Source organism: Podarcis muralis, chromosome 7 (genome assembly GCF_964188315.1).
Source record: "Podarcis muralis chromosome 7, rPodMur119.hap1.1, whole genome shotgun sequence".
NCBI lineage: Eukaryota > Metazoa > Chordata > Lepidosauria > Squamata > Lacertidae > Podarcis > Podarcis muralis.
The window spans coordinates 51796791-51821435 of NC_135661.1; the positions used below are offsets into that span (position 1 = coordinate 51796791).

The window sequence follows — 24645 nt, forward strand, 5'->3', positions numbered from 1 at the left end:
ATTAATTTAACCAAAATATCTTTTGAATTCTCAAGTCATGTTACAACTTTTCATCAGCCCTCATTTTGGGAATTGAAAAATTCAACACACCCTGCAACATTTCTCATCAGAAGCGACATTAGAAACTAGTGTAGAGCAACAGCCACTGTTTCTGCACATTCTAAGCTTTAGCTGCTTAGAATTATTGCAGTGTTTTCCCTTACCAAGGTGCTGCTTCTTACTTTCCCAGTGATTTTTAACCTGGTGGGTTTGCTATTCTTTCAGCAGGTGAAGGAGCCTTAAGTCTCCCCACCTCCAAGTGTAGCCTCTCTTTGCACTCCTTTTTTATGCAAGCCGTTCTGCAATAGCAGCAGCCACTAGTTATGAATTAATTATGAATGTGCCAAAACAACAATTTCCTTCTCTCCCCTATTTCAGATTCCTCTTTGAAACCTACCTTTTCTATACAGTATTCATCTTTCTGGACTCTTTGCTAGCAGTTAAATCAAGGCAATTCTGTGTCAGTACTATGCATAACTCAAATGTTGGGGATCTCGTGCATTGAGATACCTTTGGATTTTTAAAGGAAAACTAGTATGAAGGATTTTTACAGTCTGTGTTTTGCCTATCATTAATTATTAGATTGCTTTTTTCAGTAATTTGATACTTCAACTAAAATCTTTCTCTTGATAGATGGAAGGCCCCAGTGGGAGGTGGAAGGAAAAATAATTAGAGAAAGGAGTCAAGAGGTGAGCTTTCTTTTAAACGTGGGGAATTATTTTTAAATGTACTGTAGCCTTGTAAGCAGCTTGGCAGACACTTGAGCACAATGTGGGTAGCCATAAATTTTCTCATTTTAGCAGAAAGGTTAAATGTTTAAGTATAACTGATCTACTTCATGGGTGTTTACATATCAGTAGGGGTGCAAAAAATGTTTGCAGAATGTAGGAGCTAGCTAGTTTTTCTAGGAGTTGGCTTTGAGCATGGCAGTTAGACCAGAATTGGCCAGTAAGAGGAAGTTTTATGTTCTTTCTGCAAGGACTTCCCTGAAAGGTGGCAGACCCGACCTGGAATTCAGAATTTCTGATGCAGAGCCTTTCCTCCATTGAGTGCTGTGACTATCATGATTGCTCAGGAAGGGCTTATCTCAGTGGTAGTCATGCTTTGTGTGCAAAAGATTGCAGCTTTCAGTCTATGGCACCTCCAGGTGGGGGGTGAGAAAAATTCCATTATGAAACCCTAGAGAGATACTGCCTGTCAGCTCTGTATTGTCTACATTGATCATGTAGGCCAAAGAGCTGTATCAGTAATGAGGGGAAAAGGCACCCACATAATCTTATTGCTGCTTAATATGTTTGAGAACTGAGCTCTGGGTTTGAAAGAGCTCCTGAAGCTATATCCTGGGCAGGCCAGATTAATATTAAAAAGGTTTCTTTCTAGAGTACTATCTGGAAACAAGGAGAAAAAAAGATATTAAAACAGAGGAGGTGGAAAAGACTAAAAATGGGCGTCGGAGTAGTGGAAAGGAGTTGAGCCCAGGGGCTTGGGATGTAAAAGGAGCCAAAATGGTGTGAAGAAAAAAGGGGATAATAGATTTCCAACATACTACAGCAAATATAGCAGAAGTCCTATATCTACCTTTTAGCCACAGAGAACCCAGCCATGACTAAGCAATTGAATTTGTGTGCCACTGACATGTCCAGTAGTCTAGATGTTTGGTTAGCAAATGAAAATTCTGGAATATACTTTACATAATTAAAACGTTAATATGGTAATTTGTCCTGCATCAAGGAACTGCATTATAAGAAATTTAAAATCACAGTTAGATTTTCTGTGACTTTTATTGATACAAAAGAAAGGGGATGGACAGATGGGGAGGTGGCCTATTGAACTTTCCCAGCGATGGCCATTCTTTAAAAACATGCCACCACTTAAAAGTCTCTGCTTGGTAGCCTAACAAATAGTACAGTACTTTAGGGGAGAAAGCATATGCTTTGCCAGCTGATCTTGGAGAGGACGAGGCTTATTTAGGGGAAGATGTTTGCTCTTGCTTTTAATATGCAAATTTCATTCATTTTTCATTCAGGCTACAATTGTTCTTGAAGTTCCTCCATACCACAACAAAACAGTTACAGCTACTGTCCAGGTGCAGTTCTATGTTTGCAATGGCAAGAGGAAAAAAAGTCAGTCTCAGCGTTTTACTTACACTCCAGGTACATGCATACCTTCTTTCTAGTATAAATCATGGGTGAAATTCAAAACGTTCTTTGTTTCAAATTTCAGTAGCACTTAACCTGGATTTGGGGTACCTGTTTTTTAAAAATTATTTTTGCAATTATATTTGGCTATGGCTATTAAAGTGCCTAAATTGGATCTTGATGTTTTGTACAACACTGTAATTCTTGGCAGCTGATAAAAGGTTGAGAAGTGCATCCAGCGGTATTCTGAAAGCATTAATTGTAGCTCTTGACCCAAGATCAGGGGAGAAACTGTTTACCTTTTGAGCTTGAAGGTTAGAAACAGGAAAAACCCTTCAACATGCAGAATAAATGTGAATGTCAATGCTGGGTGGAAAATACAGTATTTTCACTTTATACACATCTCTCCCACTCTTGACAATCTGTCTCAAACCAACCATATACAGCTTACTCAGATGTATATAGTATTACTGTCTTGAGTTAAACATATCAAGATGTCTAAAACAATAGTAATGGTACACACATTTTGTAAAATTATGCCATCTCACTACACACAGAGATTATTAATTTTGAAAGCAAAATTTGTTCATATTATCATGACTGTTTACGTAAAATAAACAAGCTATGCCATAAAATGACAGTCAGACTGATTCAAAAATAATGCTTCCTACACTGAATTTTGACTTTGCATACTGAAATGGGTCTCAGCTTTTTAATTTTTGCATAAAGTGCTTGTAAAAAGTTCTTCATTCTTCACAATTTCCAGTGCTTATAATGTGAAAATCTTTAGGTAATGTAAACCTATATGATCAATAGTTGTGTATATTTCATTCACTACTTTCAGCAAAGATTGACTCTCAAAGCAGCTTACAATTAAAATCTATACAAAGACAGCAGAGTTAGATATATGTGGGTTATTATAGCCAAGGAGAGGAGGGCACAATATTTTCTGGTTCTTGCAGTTGGTAGCAGTTCAGGTCCCAGGCTTTTCTTTCTGACTTCTAACAGCACAATTAATTCTATTATAGTTAAGTGTGGCATAGATTCCATCTTCAATATGGGACCTGGTGCATGCAATCTCTAACATGTACCTTAATAAAGATATATATTGCTTACCGTGGCTGGGAATGACATCTGCATGAAACTCACATGGCTTCTTTTGGTCAGGATCGATTATACAGTGGTACCTCAGTTTACGAACTTAACCTGTTCCTGAAGTCTGTTCTTAAACCAAATCCATTCTTAAACCGAGGCGCACTTTCCCTAATGAGACCTCCCGCCGCCGGTGCCCTTCCACCGTTTGGCTTCCGTTCATAGACCGAGGTAAAGTTCGCAAACTGGAACACTACTTCCACTTTTGTGGAGTTCATAAACTGAATAGTTCCTAAACAGGACTGTTTGTAAACCGAAGTACCACTGTATGGTGATATGCATGGCCTTGTACTGACTTGGGATAAGGTTGCATCTTATGTGACCAAGTTCTGATGTCCGTCATTTTATCTGTGAATTTAGTAAATAGTTGGTTTTCTTATTTCACAGTTGTACTAAAGCAAGAGAACAGAGATGAAATGGATTTGTCTTCAGTTCCATCATTGTCCTTGACTCGTTGTACAGGTGTCAAAGGACTCTCTTCTCTCCAAACTCAGCTGCCTTCACCAGATCCAGGGCTCTCGCATGATAGTTTACTTTCTACTTCACCTAGGAGCCTTGTATGCCCAGTTCAGCAGACGTACACATCCATGGCATCCTCACCAGTATCTCAGTTGCCACACATCCAGAATAGAAGCATTAGTCCAGGTGAAGAGCATCATGTTTTGTCTCCAGCTGTAGTCCACCAATCTTTTCAGGTAACATCAGCACCTTCTGCGAGGCCTTCCTACCAGCCTATGCAATCTAATGTTATGTTTAATGGACAGACTGGTCTTCCCATGAACTCTGCTTCCTCCAGCCAAGGATATGATGCAATTTCCTTTCAACAAGATGCAGCTGTACCTCCATTGATAAACCTTAGCTGCCAATCTCTACCAACAATGCCCTATCTTTCTTCAAGTCCAGTTTCAGTGTCAACTTCAGCTGCAACAGGAGGGCATCCTTCAGTCCACCCAACTCAATCAAGACAATCGTCACCTCATTTGCAGTCAATGGGATACCATTGTCCAAATCCTCTGCAAAGTTCTGTCTCTTCCACAATGACTCAGTCCCTGGGACACCCTTCCACACAGTTGCAACAAGTTACTTACCATTCTTCAAATCCAGGTAACACTTCATCGCCATCCCCAAAACCTTCTCATTCATTGGGCCATTCACCACGATCTGGGCCATCTTCTCCACAATTGCAGCCTATGCCTTACCAGACTCCTAGCTCAGGACCCGCTTCATCTCCTCCTCCAACTGCTGTTGGTCACTCTGGACAACAGTCCCCACAGGCACACAGCCCAGGCTTGGGTGGAATTCCTGCAGCTTCATCTTTGATGCATCATAACATATGTGACTCATCTCCATTTTCACCAGAGGAATCAGCTGTTAACATTAAACCTGAACCTGAAGATCGAGAGTTGAATTTTCAGACAATAGGGTTGCAAGACATCACTTTGGATGATGGTAAGTGATGTTATAAGTGTAAGGTTGAATGCGTTTTTGCTTTTTTTAAAAAAGCAGTATATTGAAAAAGAAAAGGGGGGAAAACAGTATAATAAAGGATTACATTTGGAGAGCCTGATACATACACATGACCTGGTTGTTGGCTTTCCTGTTTGTTGTAATATTGGTTGCAGGTATGCAACTGGGGAATGAGTGCTTGAGCATTTCATATATAATAATGCCTCTCTAAACATGACTTTGTGTCATACTTTGAATGCAAAACAGGTAGTTGAAGAAAGCATTGCTTGCTCCATGTGACAGCCCTTTAGATATTTGGAGATGACTATCGTATCTCCTCTCAATCTTTTTACCAGGCTAAACATACTCAATTCCCTCAACCAGGCCTCATAAGGCTTGGTTTCCAGACCCTTGATCATCTTGGTCACCCTCCTCTGCATACAGTCCAGCTTGTCAATATCCTTCTTAAACAGTTCATAGAAATAATTGATAGAAGACACTCCTAAATATTTGCAAAGCACAAACAATTTTTGACAACTGACTGAGTGTCCAAAGTGCATAACTTGCATCCACTGGTCAAGGATGCTCAAGTCTCCTGGAATTATAAAAATATAATTATTTTAAAAAAATAATTATATAAAAGAGTCCAAATAGTGGAATGAGTAGCACAATTACTTAGATTTTGAAAAGATTTCAAGATACTTGAGAATTTTTATATGAAATGTTCCTGTTTTAGTGTAACAATATGCAATCATTGTTAACTGGTCTGAGGTTATGTTAACCTTGATTTATGTTCAATATCAGATTATGGTTACCTTTTGCTAATCTGCTTTCATTTCCTTATCCTTTGTATCTCCCATTACATAAAGCTGTGGATTACAAAAGCAAGGAATAAGGCTCTGTATTTAGGAGTTTGCTTTGGAACTAGACTATAAGGAGGGCTCATTACTTCACTTTCCCTATGAGCAGTATTCTTGGTATAACACTTGAAAAGGATGTTGCCTGATTAGTAAAACCTACACGTCCTGAAGAAGTCTTCATCCAAAATGTGTTGGGCTTTGCAGTATTTTATATCATTTGATAAAGTTAGATTTTAAGCACCATTTTGAATTTACTTTGTTGCCATTTTATTTCTGTGCCTTTTGCTTTTGGTGTTGTGTCCCGCCCCCCCTTCGGTATTTCAGAATAGCTGAGATGACTCGAATACAAGCCCACCTTCATTAAGAGGGAAACATGAATTACCTCTTTTCAGTTACAGTAAGCCTGCTACTTACGCACATTTAACTTGTGCGCATTCAGCTTTATGTGCTTGGCAAAAAAGTTTTTGTTGTTTTTTTTTTGAAAGGTAGCTGGTGTCCAGGGAAAAAGACTTTAGCAATCCCACCTGCCATAGAACCCATATTTTTTTACTATACTGTATGTGATTTTGGCTTTAGGTGCAATCCCTTGAACATAACTGTCACATAAGTTGTGGGCTTAAAGTGTTTTGGATACTGTCCTGCTGCTGCTGGTTAGGTGACTAGAAGACATTTTGAGGTAGCTCAAGTGTGACTCCAGTTGCTCATCTTGTAACTTGAGATTCTTGGTTTTAAAGGCTCTGGGGTTCAGGAGCAGCACAGTTCCCTGGAACTCTAAAAACCAGGCAGTTCTGTGTAAATTAGGTTTAGGGTCTTGAACTTATAAGAAGATAGTAAGTTTCCCCAAAATTTACTTAAATTTCAAGTGAAAAACCTTCTGTTACACAATACAGTAATAACCTTTCCAAATTAAAATTGTTCTTCAGGAGCTCTGTTCCAACCTATGGGCATAGAAAAATAATTTGAGTATCAGATGGAGATGTCATAAGTTCCTAACAAAAGCATTTAATTCCAGAATAACATGTAATTAGTAATGATACAGTGGAGCTCCTTTTCAAGTGTACATAAATGAAAAATTTGGAGAACTCAATATGGTGGCCACCTAGTATAACTGATAATTCTAAGGAATTGCATTAAATAGCTTAATGGAGTGATCCGCTTCTGCTTCTTGTGTTGCCTGGGCACAGTTTTAGTACAGAGGTACCTCGGGTTACATACGCTTCAGGTTACATATGCTTCAGGTTACAGACTCCGCTAACCCAGAAATAGTGCTTCAGGTTAAGAACTTTGCTTCAGGAGGAGAACAGAAATCGTGCTCTGGCGGCATGGCAGCAGCAGGAGGCCCCATTAGCTAAAGTGGTACTTCAGGTTAAGAACAGTTTCAGGTTAAGTACGGACCTCTGGAACGAATTAAGTACTTAACCCGAGGTACCACTGTACTTCTCAAATTTAAGGTTTATTTGCCATGTCATTTGTTACATTCTTACTAGTTTGGAGTTTTTATCACATTAGAACCCAAATGTGGTGGTGCAGTCTTGTCTGTTCCTAATTCAGAAGCAACATAACCTAAGGATCTGCTTTCTACAGTTCGTACCTTTCTTCCCTGAAACGTTTGTTTCCTATTCCACTTACTTAAAAATACCACAATTTATCTTGTTTGTTTGCTTTTAAATATTAGATCATAGAATTATACTTCTTGAAATCCAAAACTTTAGCCATTTCTAAACTAGGATTACTGGCACATTCATGACTCAGTTGTATTGCGATTCACTTGTATCTGAGCAGAGGTTCTACGGTTTGCAGATAGGTTAATGCAGCCTGCCAATAGACTCTTACTTTAAAGATCAAAAGGCAAAGCAGATCGTTCCAGCAACTTTATCAAGTGTCACTTGTCACCTGTTCTGCTTACAACTATACAGCCTCAAAATAATTTCCAAATGGTCAGCAGGTAATCAAGTAGTCCAGAATGCCAAGTTCTCAAGCTACATGTAAACAGGATTCCTTTTTTGCTCTCCTCCACTCTGGAGTATCTTATATAAAATACATACTGCCTAGAAGTTTATAAAACTGAGAGTAATTCTATAAACCCAACAGCTCATAAAATACTAAGAAACACATAATTCCTTCTTCCTGGTACTTCTACTACTGGCACAATTTTATCAGATGAACATGCTTTTTCAGGGACTACTGGCCCTTTCCTTGCACACAACAACTCTTCTAACAGTGCTTTTAGGAATAAATCCAATAGATATTAAAGGCACTTATTCCCTGGTAAATATATGGAGGATTCCAGTCAACAGGATGTCAGGGTTATAGATTATTCACTACTGATTTTATCCCACAGCATGAAAAAAGCCATAGTTTTTCCTTAATATTGGTATCAGTGTTGGCATCACTGTTGTAAGCATTTGTTAAGAATAAATGTCACTTAAGGCAAATATTTGAAGGCTCAAATGAAGAGAAACACCAGTAACGTGCATAGAACTATAACACCTCCTGTGTTGTTTATCCAGTATTTAGTCTAGGTTGTCTCCTATTAGGCCATACAGAAATCAATGAACATTACTAACTTAAGTCCACTGATTTTGACTTAGTTGGATACAAACCACATTCATCTGAAAAGTCAAAGCCAAATGTGGATCTCTTAGGGAAACTTTTTATGGTCTTAGAGAGGAATAAAGTGTTAAATAACTAAAGATGTGAAACTGTGCAGAAACATATTCCAGTTAGCTCCCCAAATTGAATAAATGTGGCAAACGTGTGTGCTGCAGACTTTGAAACCTTTAGCTGCTGGCTGTAAGATATCCCTAGCTGGTTTAGCTGCTGAGATGTTTTGGATGCGTTTTAAGCTCATAATTTTAAACTGTCTAGACCAAGAGACCAGATGGGAGTATTGGTGGGAAGGAGGTATAAGAAGAAGGTAGTCCTATAATAGTGGTACATAAGTGTTACTGTGTGACAGAGGAGGCAGGCTGGAATGTAGGAAGCTGGCTTATGCAGTGTCAGGCCATTGGCCCATCTAGCTCAGTCAGAGGACATTTCTAGTTCTATCTGGAGATGCCAGGGATTGAATCTAGGACTTTCTGCATTCAAAGTAGTTAGTTGCTCTACCACTGAGCTATGGTCCTTACTTACCCTTGAGAATAGGGAATGAATATTTGCAGATAACCTTTGTTTTTAATCTAATTACAATTTGAAACAGATTGTGTTCACTTCTTTGTTTCATAAACATAACCTAGGTTCTCACCGCAGTCAATTTCAGTATGCAGTCAATTTCAGTATCAACAGAAAAATTAACTGAACACTTAGCAGTAAATGTCTGGCTATCCCAGAGTTAAGAACGATACTATGTATAATTCTAGAAGGCAGAAGCAGTCTAATTCCAAATAATGTTTATTCCTCTGTGTTCTGATGTTTAATAGAAACATGCAGATGCAGCCATTGACTTGAACAGCAGTGTGTTCAATAGCTTGCAGTGCATATAAGGACAGTGTTGTCATTTGTAGTATGATAGGATTGACAGTGGATTTTACTGTATTTTATTTCTGTACTAAGGCATTATTTGAATCAGCATCAAAATCACATATTTAAAAGAATAAAAGTGCAATACATGTAGTCCCCTGTCCTGTTACCAGTAGACTGACTTGTCAACTAATCAGCTTCTAACTTTAGAAATGTGGCAGTATGTTCCAAGTCTCTTAGAATAATAGAATCATAGAACTATAGTTGGAAGGCATCCCAAGGGTCATCTAGTCCAACCCCATGCAATGCAGGAATCCTGGCTACATCCCTACGTGTACTCAAACCACCAACTTTCTCGCCAAATGCACTGACCCATTGAGCCACCCGAGGACCTTTGGCATAGTAAATTATTAGTTTCCGTTATGATGGAAAGATTTTGGCAGCATACATTCAAACCATTCAAAATTTAATTATTTATTGTAAGCTCTGCATGTGACATTCCTCAGTACTTTCAATTTTATTAAAGTTTGTAGGCTGTTAAACATTGTGCTTCTTTAATTCTTTGCCCATGCTGACTTTGTGTGTAGTCCCAAAACAACTTCCTGGCCAGGCTGCAGAGTGTGTGGCTAAGAAAAGTGACCAACTCAGCCCCAAAATACTGGCCAACTGGGGGCAGGAGTAAGGATAATGATAGAGGGAGAAAAAGAGACTTTGTCATCATTTTCTTCACCAATCTCAGTCCTGCCTGTGAATTTTTACAGGCACTTATATTACTACTATTCTAATTTATTAAATGTATTTACCACCCTTTAGCCGAGGATCACAGGGCAGTTTATAGTATAAAAACACAAAATGCATAATATGAAAAACAACACTACCTCCATACATAAAACATTGATTTCTCCCTTTAGCGGTAAGCATTAACTCTGCATTTCCACATTTTAAAATTAAGCTGCTGCTGCTATGAGATTGCAAGTTTCTCAAAGAAACCGGGAAGAAGAAAATAATTCCTCTGTCTGTTTCTGGACATGTTGGGACTTTGAGCGCAGGACTAGGATAACCCTGCAAAATTTATTTATTTTCAAGGTGATTTAACTAACTCAGAAGCAGTATGGAAAATAATTACCTCATGGGCCCACTACGCTATAGAAAAGGAACTGCAAGGAGAATCAATCTGTATTAAATCATGTTCTTGACAAATTCAAACATTACTTTTTAAAAACAAACTCGAGGTTGTTAGCCCTCGGGGCTCTTTGAAGGCATCTTAGCAGAACTGCTAGGTATTGCCAAAATTGCTTGGAAGCAATGACAAGTAGACAGGGAAGAGCTTTTAGGGTAGGGAATGTGATAGCACGTGCTGCAGCTGAGAACAAATCCATTGAAGCTCAAGCATAGCTTAGACTACTGGAGCATTGTCTGTATCTATTTTAAGAGTTCTGTTTTCCAGAGTGCCTCACTGTGTGCTCTTCTGCATCTGATGGCTGATGCCCACTGACACATCTGGCAGTGTAGCTGGAGAGGGGGGTTGCCGCCAATTGAGAGTATTGCTGAGTTGCATATTTGTTTTGCATTAGCTGTAGAAGAGAAAGCTAGCTAGTGCAAGACACGTTGTCTGAAGCAGGGGCCCCCATATGTTTTTGCACTCCCATCAGTCTCACTGTCAGGGACTGGCTAGACACTAAGGAGTGGTGGCTGTATACTGATGAGTGGGCACCTGGAGAAGGGACCAGTGGAATGGCGGAGCCTGTAACAGTCGGGACAGGCAGGAGAGCAGCAGGATTGACGAGTGAAGAACCAGATGAAGGAGGAGGGAAACATAGGTCAGGCTGGTGTAGTCAAGGGCTTTCCACACCTCCTCCCCCTACCCCTACCCCCACCTCTCCTGCTCCACTGTCTCGCAGGACCAGAAGTGGATTGAAGTGGGATTGAAGTATGACTTTTGTATAAGATTAACTCCATGCCTCTTATTTAGAAATTAAGGCATACCACATGACATAAGTTTCTGAATTCATGCATTGTTTACACCTACACATCCACTGTCAAAAATTAAACAAAAATTAAAGAAGACAGCTTGTTTCCAGTTGCATGCAGCTTCTGCAGCCAACCGGAAGCCACGGAACGTGCGTCAGACATTCAGGTTCTAAAGAACATTCGCAAACCGGAACACTCACTTCTGGGTTTGTGGCGTTCGGGAGCCAAAATGTTCGACTCACAAGGCGTTCGCAAACCAAGGTACAACCGTATTCCAACCAAAAGACAAAAAAAGACTGCTTTGATTCAGAGTGCATCAGAACGTTTTTGTAATGCATGCCTCAGTCCTGAAAATGTGACGTAATGATCTTTACTCGTGTGCAAAGCACATCACATTGCTCTGTGAATCTTTGAAAAATGGGATAGGAAATGTCTGACATTCTAACTTTCAAAAAAGCATGATCTCTCCAGCCCCTTTGTATTGTTTAAAAGCTTAGTTTCATCCTGCATACGTTCTTTTCAATGATATTATAGAGATTTTTAAACCTGTTCAGCTTTAACTGTGTTTAATATGAAATTATATAAATATCATCCAGAATGGAGTTTGGAAAATGTACCACTCAGAAAACAATATTTATGAAAACTGAACAAATACATTAATCCTTTCTCTTTCCTTTCAGTGAATGAAATCATAGGAAGAGATATGTCACAGATCTCGGTGTCCCATGGAGCAGGGGTGGCTATCCATTCTTCGCATGCATCTTCTGCATCTCTGGAGACAGGACTATCAGATGGAGCTCAGTAGCTACTAAGCTTGTGACTTAGTGATCCAGAAAACTTCGCACTTTTCCTTTGAGTAATGCTTCATCCCCCTCCTTAGATTTACTGTGCTTCCGACTTTGTGGCCTTGATGATCTGGAACAGTGGATCCTTTGCATAGCTGTTCTGGGAGGGTGGGGAAACGGTTACACTTCTAGCTTCCTAGGATGCTGTAAAAATTACTTTGTAAAAATGGACACAAAGAAGCAACCCAAGATACTTTAACCATGAAAAAATACCAATGAGCTATGCTTGTTTTGTGCATTTAATAGAATACTTTTATATTAAGTGCTTAATTGTATGGAGAAATATAGTTTTGCTCTCAATATGCACAGTACTGAATGTGGGAATTCTTTTTTAAAAATACACATCTTCATATGCTGCTTTTCCTTAGAGATATTAGGACTGTAATATAAATTTGTATACCTTTTTGGGGGTCTTTTTGAAGAGCCTTTAAGCTTATATTGTTTGAAAGAGAACTTTTTTTTATAATGAAATCTTCCAGAGGCACAAAAGTACTTGTCATCTTAAGCCAATGCCTTGGAAGTCTTGCGTATAAAAAAATAGCATTTTCTTTGGACTTTTAGGAAGCAAAGCCAAATGTAGGTCTGTTGTTCTTTATACATTGAAAATCCTTGGTAGGCTGCAAAGAGACCATTCCATCATGGAAATATTGGGATTAAAATGACATTCCAAAATCTAACTTTTATAACTTTATACCCCTTTCTAGCACAGGCCCCCCTATAAGTGAAACAGGTTTTTCTAGTTCAGAAAAGTTTATAAAATGCTAATTTTTAAGGAGAGAACCAAGATTTTTGGATGCTAAAAAGCCATGCTCTATAAGGAAACCTTTTGGTTGGAATAGTTTTAAGTACGGGTTATCCACACTGTCTTGAAATCCCTCAGGTAGGGTTTTTCACTTAGTCCATGGTGTGTCTCCCCACCCCCACCCCCACCCCTAGACAAATCCAATTTATATCTCGTGTTACTCAGACTTGTTTCTTAAAATATTTTCTTTATAACATTTTGATACTTATGTTCATGGGGATTCCTCCTTCAAGAAATCTGATTAGTCCCAGTATGTAGTAAAGGAAATGTAACAGGTTTTGATAAATAGTGAAAAACTGTTTAGCCGCTCATGCTCTTAACAGTTGTGCTTAACACTGCTGACAGGCAGCTTTTTCTAGTAGTTAACAGACATCAGGGCACACCCACCATGAATTTCTCTCCTGCAAGCGCCATTGAAATTAGTGGGGACTGCCCTTCTGCAACTCCTGTTGTACTTCCAGCAACCCACACCATCAAGGAATCATGTTTACACTACATTTTGAAATTTCAGACCACCTTGAATTAAAAAAAATCATGATTGGAGCTGAAACATCAGAGTGACACAACTTTGTGTTAGTATTTCATACAAGATGGGCAATTACGAATTCATAATCCAAACATGTAAGATCCAGAATCCCCGTTAGATAGTATATTTATGTTGCTTTCTGTATGAATATTGAGTTCTTTAAAAAATTTGAAAATCCAGCTTATTCAGCTTTGACTAGCCAAATAAGAAAGAGGGACTCCAGATTGCTAAGAAAGCAATCAAGTAAATATTAATCTGGCCTGGCCTGTTGTAAAAACATTGTAAGTCTTAACTGCATCCCCAGTATATATGTGCAGAAAGAACATAAGAGCCCATCCAAATCAGGCCATCCTTTTCTGGAAATCTGTTCTAACTCTGGCCCACCAGGTAGGAAGCCCAATGTGTTTTAATCAATTTCCCACATCTCCTGTGAAGAGAGCTTTGTCTTCTTTAAGCCTCCTTTTAGCTATCAAGAGGGCACTTACAGATATTAGCCCCAACTGGCAATGTTCTGCTGACTGATTTATCACTTGGTCTGCCAGTGGCCCACCATTCAGTGTAAAATAAAATACAGTACATTCAGATGTTTTTGCTTATCTTCAGTGGAAACATAATGCCTGTCTTCTACAAAATTCCTAAAGTTTAGAATATATATATTTAACCTTGACAGTCAAAGCAAATGCAATTTTGGGGGTTAGAATTTACAATTCAAGAGGGAAGGAAGTGGCCTTCATATGAACAGCTATCTTGAATGCTTTAATCAGGTAGATGTCAAATTGGAGTAGCTCTTAAATTCATCCCTTTCCCCCAGTAAATTTGCTTTTAATTAACTTTTTGAGATATGTAATGTTATTAGACTACTGTTACTAGCTTGACATATATAAATATTAGAAATCAAAAGGAGCGATACTGTCATTTGGAAAAGGTAGTCTCTCTGTAGTGTTGCTTTCAAGTAAGTCTGTCTTCTGTTCACATAAGTTAAATAGCTTTAAAAGAAGCTTAAGTACAGCTAGTTACATGTGTAGCACTTCACTCCTTTTTAAATTGCCTTAGCCTTTTCATGTCTAGTTGGTGACAATTCCTGCATTACAGTTTTCACTCCGTAAGTAGTAATGGGTCTCTAGTAACGATTGGTTGCAGGGAGATTTCAAGTTTTCAGAGCTTTCAATACACCGTGGGGTTTTATGCTCTTTGGTGGTGTGCGGTGTAGCCTCTTCCCTCTCTAAGTCCTCCTGAGTAGTTTTGAATTTATATTTTTCCTAAAATGTGGGAACCCAAACAATCCCGTGTTGCTATGCACTAAGTGAGCAATCCACCAAAAGCTGTACCATTACAGCCTCTCTCCATTTCAGCAGGGCTTGCACAGGGGAGCCCCTTGCAAGCAAGCTACTGAAACAAATTGAGATTTTTGCAGCTGTGGAATTGGCGGATGGTTCACAAAATCTTCTGATGCCTTTAAATACCTTGATGCCTGTAGATGTAGAACTGCTTTCCTATTTAAAACAAAAACATAGACTTTGGGTACTAAAAATGGTTGTATTTGCCTTGTAAACACTTCAGTGCAAGGGTCTTAATTTTATTTTAATGTTTTGCTTGTGTGATGCTATAGATTTAAAGACTTAATCTTGTGTAATGTAGTGGATATAAAAGCACATGATTTCTATTGGACTATGCAACTTACCATTTTCAGCAGCCGCCGCCTGTGACTGGCACTTTGGCATCTACCTTGCTAGCCTCTCCCGCCTCCAAATCTGCACAATTGCTTTCTATGCTGATGTCCAATTTTTTTAAAAAAATATTATGGGAAGCATTCAAAAACAACTCTCAGCAGAAAGAGTGGAGGCTTTTGTTAATCAAGTGAGGAGGCAGTACATGGCCCATTTGATATGGGCTACTAAAAGCAGTTTTGGCTTTACCAAAGTTTGACCACAATCTGGCACTCATTGTAATAAACTCTTCATCAGAGAAATGGAACTGCCATCCTTTGTAAACCAAAGATTAAAGAAGAAGAAAAAAATGACAAATTTTGTTTGTATGCAAACAAAACTTTGAAAACTCTATTTTTGATACACAGAATGAATGTCATTCCTTGAGAGGTTTGGAGACTATTCAAATTGAAGTTTTATATTTAACCATGTGGGACAATAATGATTTTAAGACTAAAGGTTACATTCTAGATGTTTACAGAGTCTTGTATTGTAATTTCATGTACATTTTGTGTATTAAACCTTTTGTAAGTTATGATTGCAGTGCTACATGCAGAAATACAAAGGGAAAAACTTGCGTTTTAGGCTCTTGAATCATAGTGTTGAAATAAAGAAGAAAATGCACAAAAGTGTGTGTCTCCAATGAGGTGTGTGTACTATTTTGGGAGATTTGGAATGTTTTGCATGAGATGAGACTTTTCTCATGACCTTCTTGGTCCTTGGAGGATTTTATATTTTCTCCAGATTCCATAGAGATGCCCAAATCCATTCCACAGTCTCTTGACTGTAGTGCGCTTTCCACAGTACCTGTTCCACACAGTCCCTGTTTCACAAACTGCTGCGGTAACATTTAGATAACCCAGGAGCCAAATAGGCTTGCATGTGATTTAGAGTTCTTTCCAAGCAGTGTTCTGTCTGAATATCAGGAGGAGCACCCCCACAATGCATTTTATGAGAGGCAATAGTTCAATAGTAGAGCATGTTATTCTGGTTGTAGCATAAGGTTCCCAGTTCTGTCTCTGGCATCTTAATTGAAAAATAGTCTTTCCCTTAGTTTTCAGAGAGCCACAGTGCATCAGAGCTGCAGATTTGTTGCAAGATGGGCAGTATGTTTCTAATAACCCAAGCTACACTACCTGGTGACAGAAGGCTTGCCTGTACTGCTAAGGTGCCAGCTGTAAATACAGGATCAGTAGCTTTGAGGTTGGTAGTAGTTGCATCTGTCTATGTGAGGAAAGAGCAAGGATCCAGACCACATGACCTAGCAAGAGCCCTGACCAATTTAGGATTAGCCTCCTCGACGGCGCCTCTGCCTATATGGATGCTCCTGCAATATAAATAGAGGGGGTAGATGGAAGTGCCAATGATTTCATATTAAGCCATGGTGGCCTAGGCTTTCTAAAGATAGCTTGGGGAGGCTTGAACCCTGCTCCACATTCTTACCATGTAATTAAGAGCTGTAATGCTGGAGCTGCAGATCGATTGACAGGAGGATAATTTGCTTGTGGGTTCAGGCTTTCCTCTCTCTGTAATCTGCTAGTGCTTGTGTGAACTGATGAGGCCAAGAGGTGCCGTAAAATGACTTACCCTCTGTGGAATGAAATTGTGACTCAAGCCCCCTCTCATACCTCTGCTGTGTCACATGGGGCAATTATTCCATAACTCATTCTAGGCATCATCGCCTTACGATGAAGAGTTGTGACAAGCAGTTTGCCCTTCAAGAGCTAATTGGGTAGATGCACTTACTTACTTACTTGCCTGCCTACACTAGAAGAATTCTTTTGCTGGAACCCAGGAGCTAAGGGGTTTGTGTGCTGGTTCTGGGTCTGCAGAACTGGGTCTTTTGCTTGCATGTTTGGTTAAAGAGGTGTGAATTGTTACTTTTTTTCTCATTAAAATATAATCAATTTTCTCCCTCAAATCTACTCCACAGAATCTGGAGAGACAGATGGTATTGTGAACTTAGGCTCTGCACCTCGATCCTAAAAGGACCATATAAATTACTAAACAACACTCATCCAAGTTCACACCTTTTCTGAATAACCTATTTTATTCTCTCTCTCTTCCCATTACGAAAATGTGTTCATGTTCCAGTTTTATCATCAGCATGTTGTGAAATGTTTTTGCGTTTCCCTGCTGGTGGTGGTGTGTTTGGATCTCAGTTTGGAGGCACAGCTTCCGCTGCTTAGAATTTTACTATTTTCTCAGTTGCATCTCGCTTTTCCTCAAAGTGCAGCAGCTCCTGAAACTTAGAATCTGCATCACTTCCTTCACTCTCTTCCTCTTGGTGGCTCTTGATGGTGGTGATGACATCTAAAATCTCTTTCCTCTGCTTTTTTTATTGCACTATTATAAAAACCATAAAGGCTTGCATGCAGCTCACAATACAGATTACCTTTCAGGCTTACTGCAGTTAGCATAATGGAATAGCTGTCAGGTTTTCTTTTTGGTTTGTTTGTGCACAACATTGAACTGTGAATTGCTGCTGCCTTTCTCCAAATAATGTTATCCTTTTATACACCAGTGTGTGCACTTTGAGAATTTGCAGTGCTATATTATTATTATTACACTAGGCAAGGTCTCATTTCAGTTGCCTCACAGTGCTCTTCTGCTGTTTACACACACAGGTTTTTAAAACACACACTAGCCTTAGGCTTTCTGCTCATCCACACTGCATTTTTCAGTACTTTATAATTTTCAGCCCTGTTAAGATAGGACCATCCTAGGCTCTTCACTCATCACTGGTTGAATGCTTTTCGTTAATAGCTGTGCAGGTATACAGCTCAACTGTTAGGTATTTGCATTCAGCCAGTGTACAGTATGTGTACACAATAGCTGAGCTTGTGTGTGCATGGTTAGTCACATGTAACATTCAGTGACAGTGTGCTCAGACGTGAAGCATCAGTGTGTCGATGGGTGAGCTAAGATTTAAAAATGGGGGCCATTCCCTTGATGATGCCAGTACACCAGAACTTAATCTGAGCTGGAGATGAAATTTTAGTAAGCAGATGGATATGATAAAACAGGATGGAGCATACCTGCACTATTCAACCGAACTGGCCTTTTGCTGCTTTGAATTCAGTCTCATCCGCCTGCGTTACTTAACAGCAAGGCTGTTCCTAAGCCCCTGCTGTTGCTGATGGCTTGAACATCCTGCAAGCAGTTGTTTTGGCGTTCCTCTGAGTTGGTGGAGCCAGTTTCACTTTTCCAGTTTTGTGCTGTGTTCCACTTGGCATCTTTTCAAGCTCAAGTGAGCTGTGCTAATATTAATTAGCTGATGGAATCACAGTGGAAATCAGGATGCGGCATGTCAATACTGGGCTTCTCACCACCTGCTTTCCTGGACAGGGACATCCGCTGTGCACATACCGTGCAGGGAACACCATCGTTCCCATCCAGCCCCGTCACCGCTATTAAATCAGAAAGATACTGTGACCTATTTAGCAGGCAAAGAGTGGTATACAGCATGGCAGTAGCCGATGTGTTGCCTTCCAGTTGATGATGGACTTCCATCATCCCCAGCCAGCATGGGCAATGATTAGGGATGATGGGAGTTGTAGTTCAATAACATCTGGAGGACATCTGGCTACTCCAGTATAATAAGTAATAAGAAAAACAGAGTAGGGCTGCTTGGGAGGCGGCATACACACACACACACACACACACACACACACACAATTGTGTGTCATCTGACCCATCTACTGCAGTTATTAAGTTTGCAGATGACACTACCATAATGGGTTTAATAACAGGTGGAGACGAATCAGCGTATAGAGGGGAGGTCCAAAAAATATCTACATGATGCCTAGGGAACAACTTGCACCTTAATATCATCAAAACAAAGGAGATGGTGTTGGACTTTCAGAGGAAGAGAGGAGAACTAGCCCCGCTGTACATTGGGGAGGGCTGTGTAGAGAGAGTCTCTTCTTTTAAATTCCTAGGAGTTTATCTCAGTGAAGACCTTACTTGGAAAATCAGTACAACCCAGGTGGTTAAGAAAGCCCAACAGAGACTCCATCTCCTCAGAGTATTGCAAAAGAACAATGTCAATCAACATTTGATGATCTCCTTCCACCAGTCCACAATGGAAAGTGTCCTTTCATACTGCATCACGGTGTGGTACGCTGGTTTGACACCAACTGATAGGAAGTGCCTACAGAGGGTGGTGAATACAGCACAATATATTATGGGCTGTCCTGGATGACATCGCGGAAGAACGTTGCCTCAGGAGAGTGAGGAAAATTCTGAGGGATGATTCACACCCTGGCCAGCACTTTCTTGATCTCCTGCCCTCGGACAGGAGATATAGAAGCATGATTAGTTGCACCAACAGGGTAAAGAACAGCTTTTATCTGTGGGCTGTTAGGCTGCTGAATGAAAAGATAACAACAGGGCAACTGACTTGGGTTTGGTGGGTGTGCGTCAGTAAATGAGGGGAATTAATACTAAGAGGTGAGTGGAGGGTGCTTGTGTAATCTGACTGTATACAAGTTGTACAAGTGACAATAAAGTATTTCATATGAGGGGAAGAGACCAGCTAAGTTTGGCTGAAGGCTTTTGTTGCCTTCTACTAGCCACATTTTTCTGCTCAGCCTCACTGTTACTGAGGGGCAGTTATATTGAGTGTTTAGAATGTAGAAGAAGAAGCTGTTGCACCAGTCAGACCAGTTTCTGTAAGATTATCTGTAAGATAATGCTCTTAGCTGGCCATTTACATGTCCAAAGAGATTGCCCTGCTGCTACAGAGACAAATGGGTGGCTCTTTTCCACCTCACATGGCTGAATGCAATGCCATCCCAGGAGGGAGAGCAATAGAACAAGGGAAGCTGTGTGTGAGAGTGTTTTGGGGGGATTCTGGAAGCTGGGGACACAGCTGGTGTGTTGGACCCCAATATGTGACTTGGGGCTTCCCTAGAAACCTAATGGAGAAGCAAAAATCTTCTGGAGTGTTAGTTCCTCTGTCCTATGTTCCTCTGTCCTATGTTCAGGTTGTACATGTGCAAATGAAACCACATATAAAGACACCACAGTCTCTTTTGACCTTCATTCCAAGGAAACAACCCTGGAAAAGAGATATGGAGCCTCTCACTGCTCAGAGATTGAGTTGTGTGCAACAATAAATATACTTATAGATTAGTAGCTAGTGGCCCTCCTGATGTTGCTGAAATTCAGCTCCCATTGCCCTCTAACCACTAGTCATGCTGACTCATTGAATGTTGCGCATGAATAACTACAAAAGTGTGCATACCAATTTTTGTGTACAACAGGTACAGAGGTTGTATACTTGCTGAATTCAACATGTGAATAATACCCTCTATGATGCTGCTTTAAATGTATAGTGCAGATGGGCGTTTATATCTGCAGCAGGGGTGATTGGTTTTTTTATGTTTCATGAGAAGAGAAAACAGAAAAGGGGGAGATTGCAGAAAGAGAAAGCGCTGCCTTACCCAACAGATTATCCTGAGTGAAAGATCCCTGCTTTGCAGGAATTCTGTGTACTGCAAAACACACCAACACACCAACGCAAACCCAAAACATCCCTCCCCCCATATTACATGATCTGGAATCAAATGTGGGACAGTTCCCCCCCTTCCAGGGCAATGCAGAGGTATCAGGCAGGCCCTGCCTCCTTCTACCCACCTTCCTCCCAGGTGCTGGCCTCGCCTTCAGCTTCATAGAAGAGCTATTAAAAGCTGGCCAAAGCTGTTTTCGTTTGCCACAGTCTCCCTTGACACCTCTCAGACCTGCCTCTTCCCCTGCCCTCCTGCCAGCAGCATCCATTAAATTACTATTTCAAGGATGTAACAAGAGGCTTCATTTATATATTTCCAAGCATTCAGCAAGCTGCTTTCTGTATCGTACATTAGGACAAATGGTACCCATAATAATATAAAATGCTTGGGAACTTGCAAAAAGGCAAGAAATATCCCCCCACCCAAGTACATTGTGTCCATTGACCCGATAGACTCACAGTAATTAGAGTGATGAGGCAGGGCCAGATTTTAAGGGGGATTTATTTACTGGGTGAAATTCTGCAAATCTGCTTGGAGAGCAAGCAAATTTGCATGTGGAGTTAAATCAGATATCTTGGAAGAACTCGATTCTGTTCCTTTTGATGGTGGTCACAACTGAAACAGCCCCGCAATGTAATTATAGCTTGCTCTTTACACTGGCTAGAATAAAGTCTGGATTCTTGCATTGCAAGAAAAACAGATCCAACAAAGCAGACTTAGTAGACACCTAATCAAGTCTGACTCATTTGAAATCACTTAGATAGCCAGGTGTGGCTGAATAAATGCAGTAAGAACATTTGAGGGCACTCCACTCAGTTCTGTGTCTGGTGTGACCAAAGGTTCCACAGCCCAGAATCCTCTGCAACCCACTAAGGATTCCTCAGCAGAGAAGACAATGTGGAATGAGTTCCCTGGATGAAGAAAGCTTGAGAATGCTTGGCTTAAGGTGCAACAGTTGGCTGACAGTTAAGAGTTGCAGGAGTGAGTAATGTGCTATTTTCATGTAAAGTGTTTAAGTCCAAGTTGATTGCCCCCCTACCATCCTCTTCTGCAAAACATGAAAAGAAAAACCCCCCTCTATTTTAGACAACTAGCTTTTAAAATAGGAACCAATTTCACATGGCTTTCTTAAAAAAGCATGCATAAACCCAACCTTTTGCATATAACATGAGGTCACAGGCAAATTAATGTTTCCAAAGATAAACCTGAGAAAAGTGTGTGATAGGATGGCCATGTGTTCTCCATTGCAGAAGAGAGTCCTCTAATTTAATTTCATCTGTTCTTGAAGGACTGTCTAGTCCCAGTTCAGGTTCAAGAGGGTGGAAGCAGAGTTGAAGCTGCCCATTAACAGTGAGCTCCTTAACAGCAGACTGAGCAGGCAGAGCTCAGCTGGCCACAAAGCCTTACACGTTACAACAGCGAGCACTAGTTCAACCGGAATTAATGTACATTGCTTCTAAATTTCCATGTATGTAAACACATTTGCCTATGAACATTTTACCCATCCTTTTTGGAGGCAATGTAAGAAGTGGCCATCATGTGTGGAAACACATATTTCCAAATGCACTAGAAAGAAATTTAAGCTCCAATTTAATGCAACAGCATTTCTCAGAAAGTGCGTTCCTGCACCTATGACTAAAATGAGGACCAGGCAGAGTGAACGACTGAGCATATATTTTTGGAAGGTCATTACTGTGTTATCATTAGTGCAAGTAATTCTTACTATAAGGCCATAGCGTCTGCATCAGATTTTGGTCCTTGCTCTGTCAAATTCAGTGTAAAGGGGACACCTACTGGTAGGATGGGTTTGTGGCACATTTCTTAGGGCTGCCTACTGGGGAACCTGCAGCCTTGTTGATATTGCTGGACCACAACTCCCATCACCCCAGCCCACATAGGCAATGCTCAGGGATGATGGGAGTTGTAGTGCAGCAACATCTGCTGTGGTTACTGTGGAACGGTGCCATCAGGAAACCAGCTTTTTCAGTTTTCCAGAGAAGCAGCTGTGTTTGCTGAAAGAGACCGAGAGCTTCACAGCACTTGAAAGTGGCTTTCCCCAACATGGTGCCCTCCAGATGTTTTGAACTACAGATCCCATCAACCCTGGTTATTGGCCATGAGGCTGGCCCTGATGGGAGCTGGCATCTAGCAACCGCCGGAAGGCCACAAGTTCTCCATTCCTGCCACAGACAGAACTTTCACATCACCTTACCCAGAATGCTTTTGAGCAGAGAAGATTTGCACTGAAAGGCCAATCAAAGGTTGAGGAATCCAGTGAGGTAGACACATGTATTGTAGGGGGATTCAACTAGATGACACTTTGGACCCCTTCCAACCCTACAGTTCTATGATTCTAACTGCCCAAAGACAAGTTGAGACAAGCATGCACAGACCCAGGAGAGTGAAGCTGAAAACACCTGCTAAACATTTAATTGCTTCATATCTGTATCAAATATAAAATAGAGAGCGGAAGGCAAGTTCATAACAGAAAGGTTATTGGAAATAAGAACCGCCCAACTCACACTAACTTATTTGTGTCTTTTAAAAACGATATGCAAATTGTTGTTGACTGTATGGTGAAGGAAACTTGCAGAACCTTTTCAGTGTGACATCTCTGCAGGTTTCCAATCCAGGGTTAACATCAATCTAGAGAAAGTTCAAGAAGGCCAGGGTTGTTGTTTTTTCCTGCAAGCATCTTTTTATTTATTATATAAAGAAGCATACACCATCATTTGACATGGGAGGGAGAGGCTGATTCTCTCCTTTAAGTACTACTCCAAGTCGTATGCTCTTAGCAAAAAGAAAGTAAGACTAGACTGCATATTCAGGTACCTAAGAGCCTCTTGCAAAAATGGGCTCCTTCTGGTTTCTTCTGCTGTTATTGCACATTTTGAGAAAAGTCCTGGATCAAGGCACGGTAAAAACAAAATCATTTAGTGCTTCTACAGTAGATGTTTCAGCACACGCTACGCAACATAAAACTATATTCTTTGAACACATATATACATACTCACATAAAAAAAGAGTCATGCACTAATTAGGGTGAGATTTCAACTTCTCTGGTTGCTTCATAATATACAAATAAAGAATAATGTTGTAAACAAATGGCATGCACATAAACTAAAGCAAAATATGCTTTATACAATATCTGAGAGCTATGATGCTTAAATAAAACAAAATATAATTTACTAGTCCTCAATGTTTATGTGCCATTCTTGTCCTACTGAAATTCTTTGAAGTTCTGGATCTTTCTTCGTTTGGTTTACAGGTTGGCAGCTTGAATGTTAGGAGACAGATATGGCTTTATTTCATTTACTTACTTGTGTCATACCCAACAAAATGATACATTTCATTTTTATTTTTTTTTAAAAGAAACTAAAAAGCTTTTTCTGCAATTTCATTTGGATACAGCTTTCCAAGTTATTCTCTAGTGGAGTAAAGGAAACAATATAAACATTCAAACAAAGTTGTTTTTTTTTTGCCCAGCCACATTTCAGGAAAACAGGCTTCCACTAGCCAACTTTCAAGGCAAGGGCAACCCCCACCCCTCCCTGCCGCCAACAACTGCAACAGCAGCAACAACAAAACTTTTGGCAAGTTTGGATTCAAAATGAAATGAAAATTTGAAGAATTCTACAGGCTTCGGTTTCCTCTCCAAACTGATACACAGAAATAAAGTTAAATTAAAAATACATCTGTTGTGGTTACAACTGGTGAAGTGCTACAGATTTATCTCCAAATTAAGTGGGGGGTGGGGGATTTTCATGGCAACGCTGCTGAAATCAAACATCCTAGCACTATTTTTTTTTGGGAGGGGGGAGGGAGGTGTATTTCTGTCCCACTCAGATGAAGACACTTGCGAGGATTGTTTCCCAGGCACATCAGGAGGAGAAGGCACTTTTGAGTGAGGGAAGATGGTGTTCTTAAAGAAAGGGGTGAATTTTGAGCAGGGATTGTCCTCACTCCTGCCCACCCCACAGAAGGTCCAGCCTCAGTTAGATCAGGCAGAGTTCCACACAGTGTCTTCCCAAGTGGCATCCACTTCTCTCGGCCACGGCTTTCTTTGCCGAGTCCAGGTTGGGGAAAGTGACCAGGGCTTCTCCGCTGGGCTGACCACTGAAGTTGTAAAGCAGGAGGATGGAGTCTCCATGGAGCTGCAAGGATGGAGCAGAAGGGTCAGAGTGGGAA

At 40.3% G+C, this 24645-nt stretch overlaps 2 protein-coding genes across 6 annotated transcripts in view; one reads left to right on the plus strand and one right to left on the minus strand.

Moving 5' to 3' along the window:
- The window catches only part of NFATC3 (nuclear factor of activated T cells 3), a 53593-nt gene extending 38020 nt beyond the window's left edge, over positions 1-15573 (plus strand). The window contains exons 7-10 of the mRNA XM_028739575.2: positions 673-728; positions 2066-2192; positions 3717-4778; positions 11746-15573. Of these exons, the coding sequence (XP_028595408.2) occupies positions 673-728; positions 2066-2192; positions 3717-4778; positions 11746-11870 (1370 nt within the window). The 3' untranslated portion in view covers positions 11871-15573. The remainder of the gene's footprint in view (positions 1-672; positions 729-2065; positions 2193-3716; positions 4779-11745) is intronic.
- A 7556-nt stretch (positions 15574-23129) lies between these two features.
- Positions 23130-24645, minus strand: part of ESRP2 (epithelial splicing regulatory protein 2) — a 48903-nt gene continuing 47387 nt past the window's right edge. For 3 of the 5 annotated variants that reach the window (XM_077931738.1, XM_028739573.2, XM_028739572.2), the window contains exon 16: positions 23130-24611. In XM_077931738.1, coding sequence (XP_077787864.1) covers positions 24453-24611 — 159 coding nt within the window. In that variant the 3' untranslated portion in view covers positions 23130-24452. The remainder of the gene's footprint in view (positions 24612-24645) is intronic. The other 2 variants (XM_077931739.1, XM_028739574.2) reach the window with 1 other exon arrangement.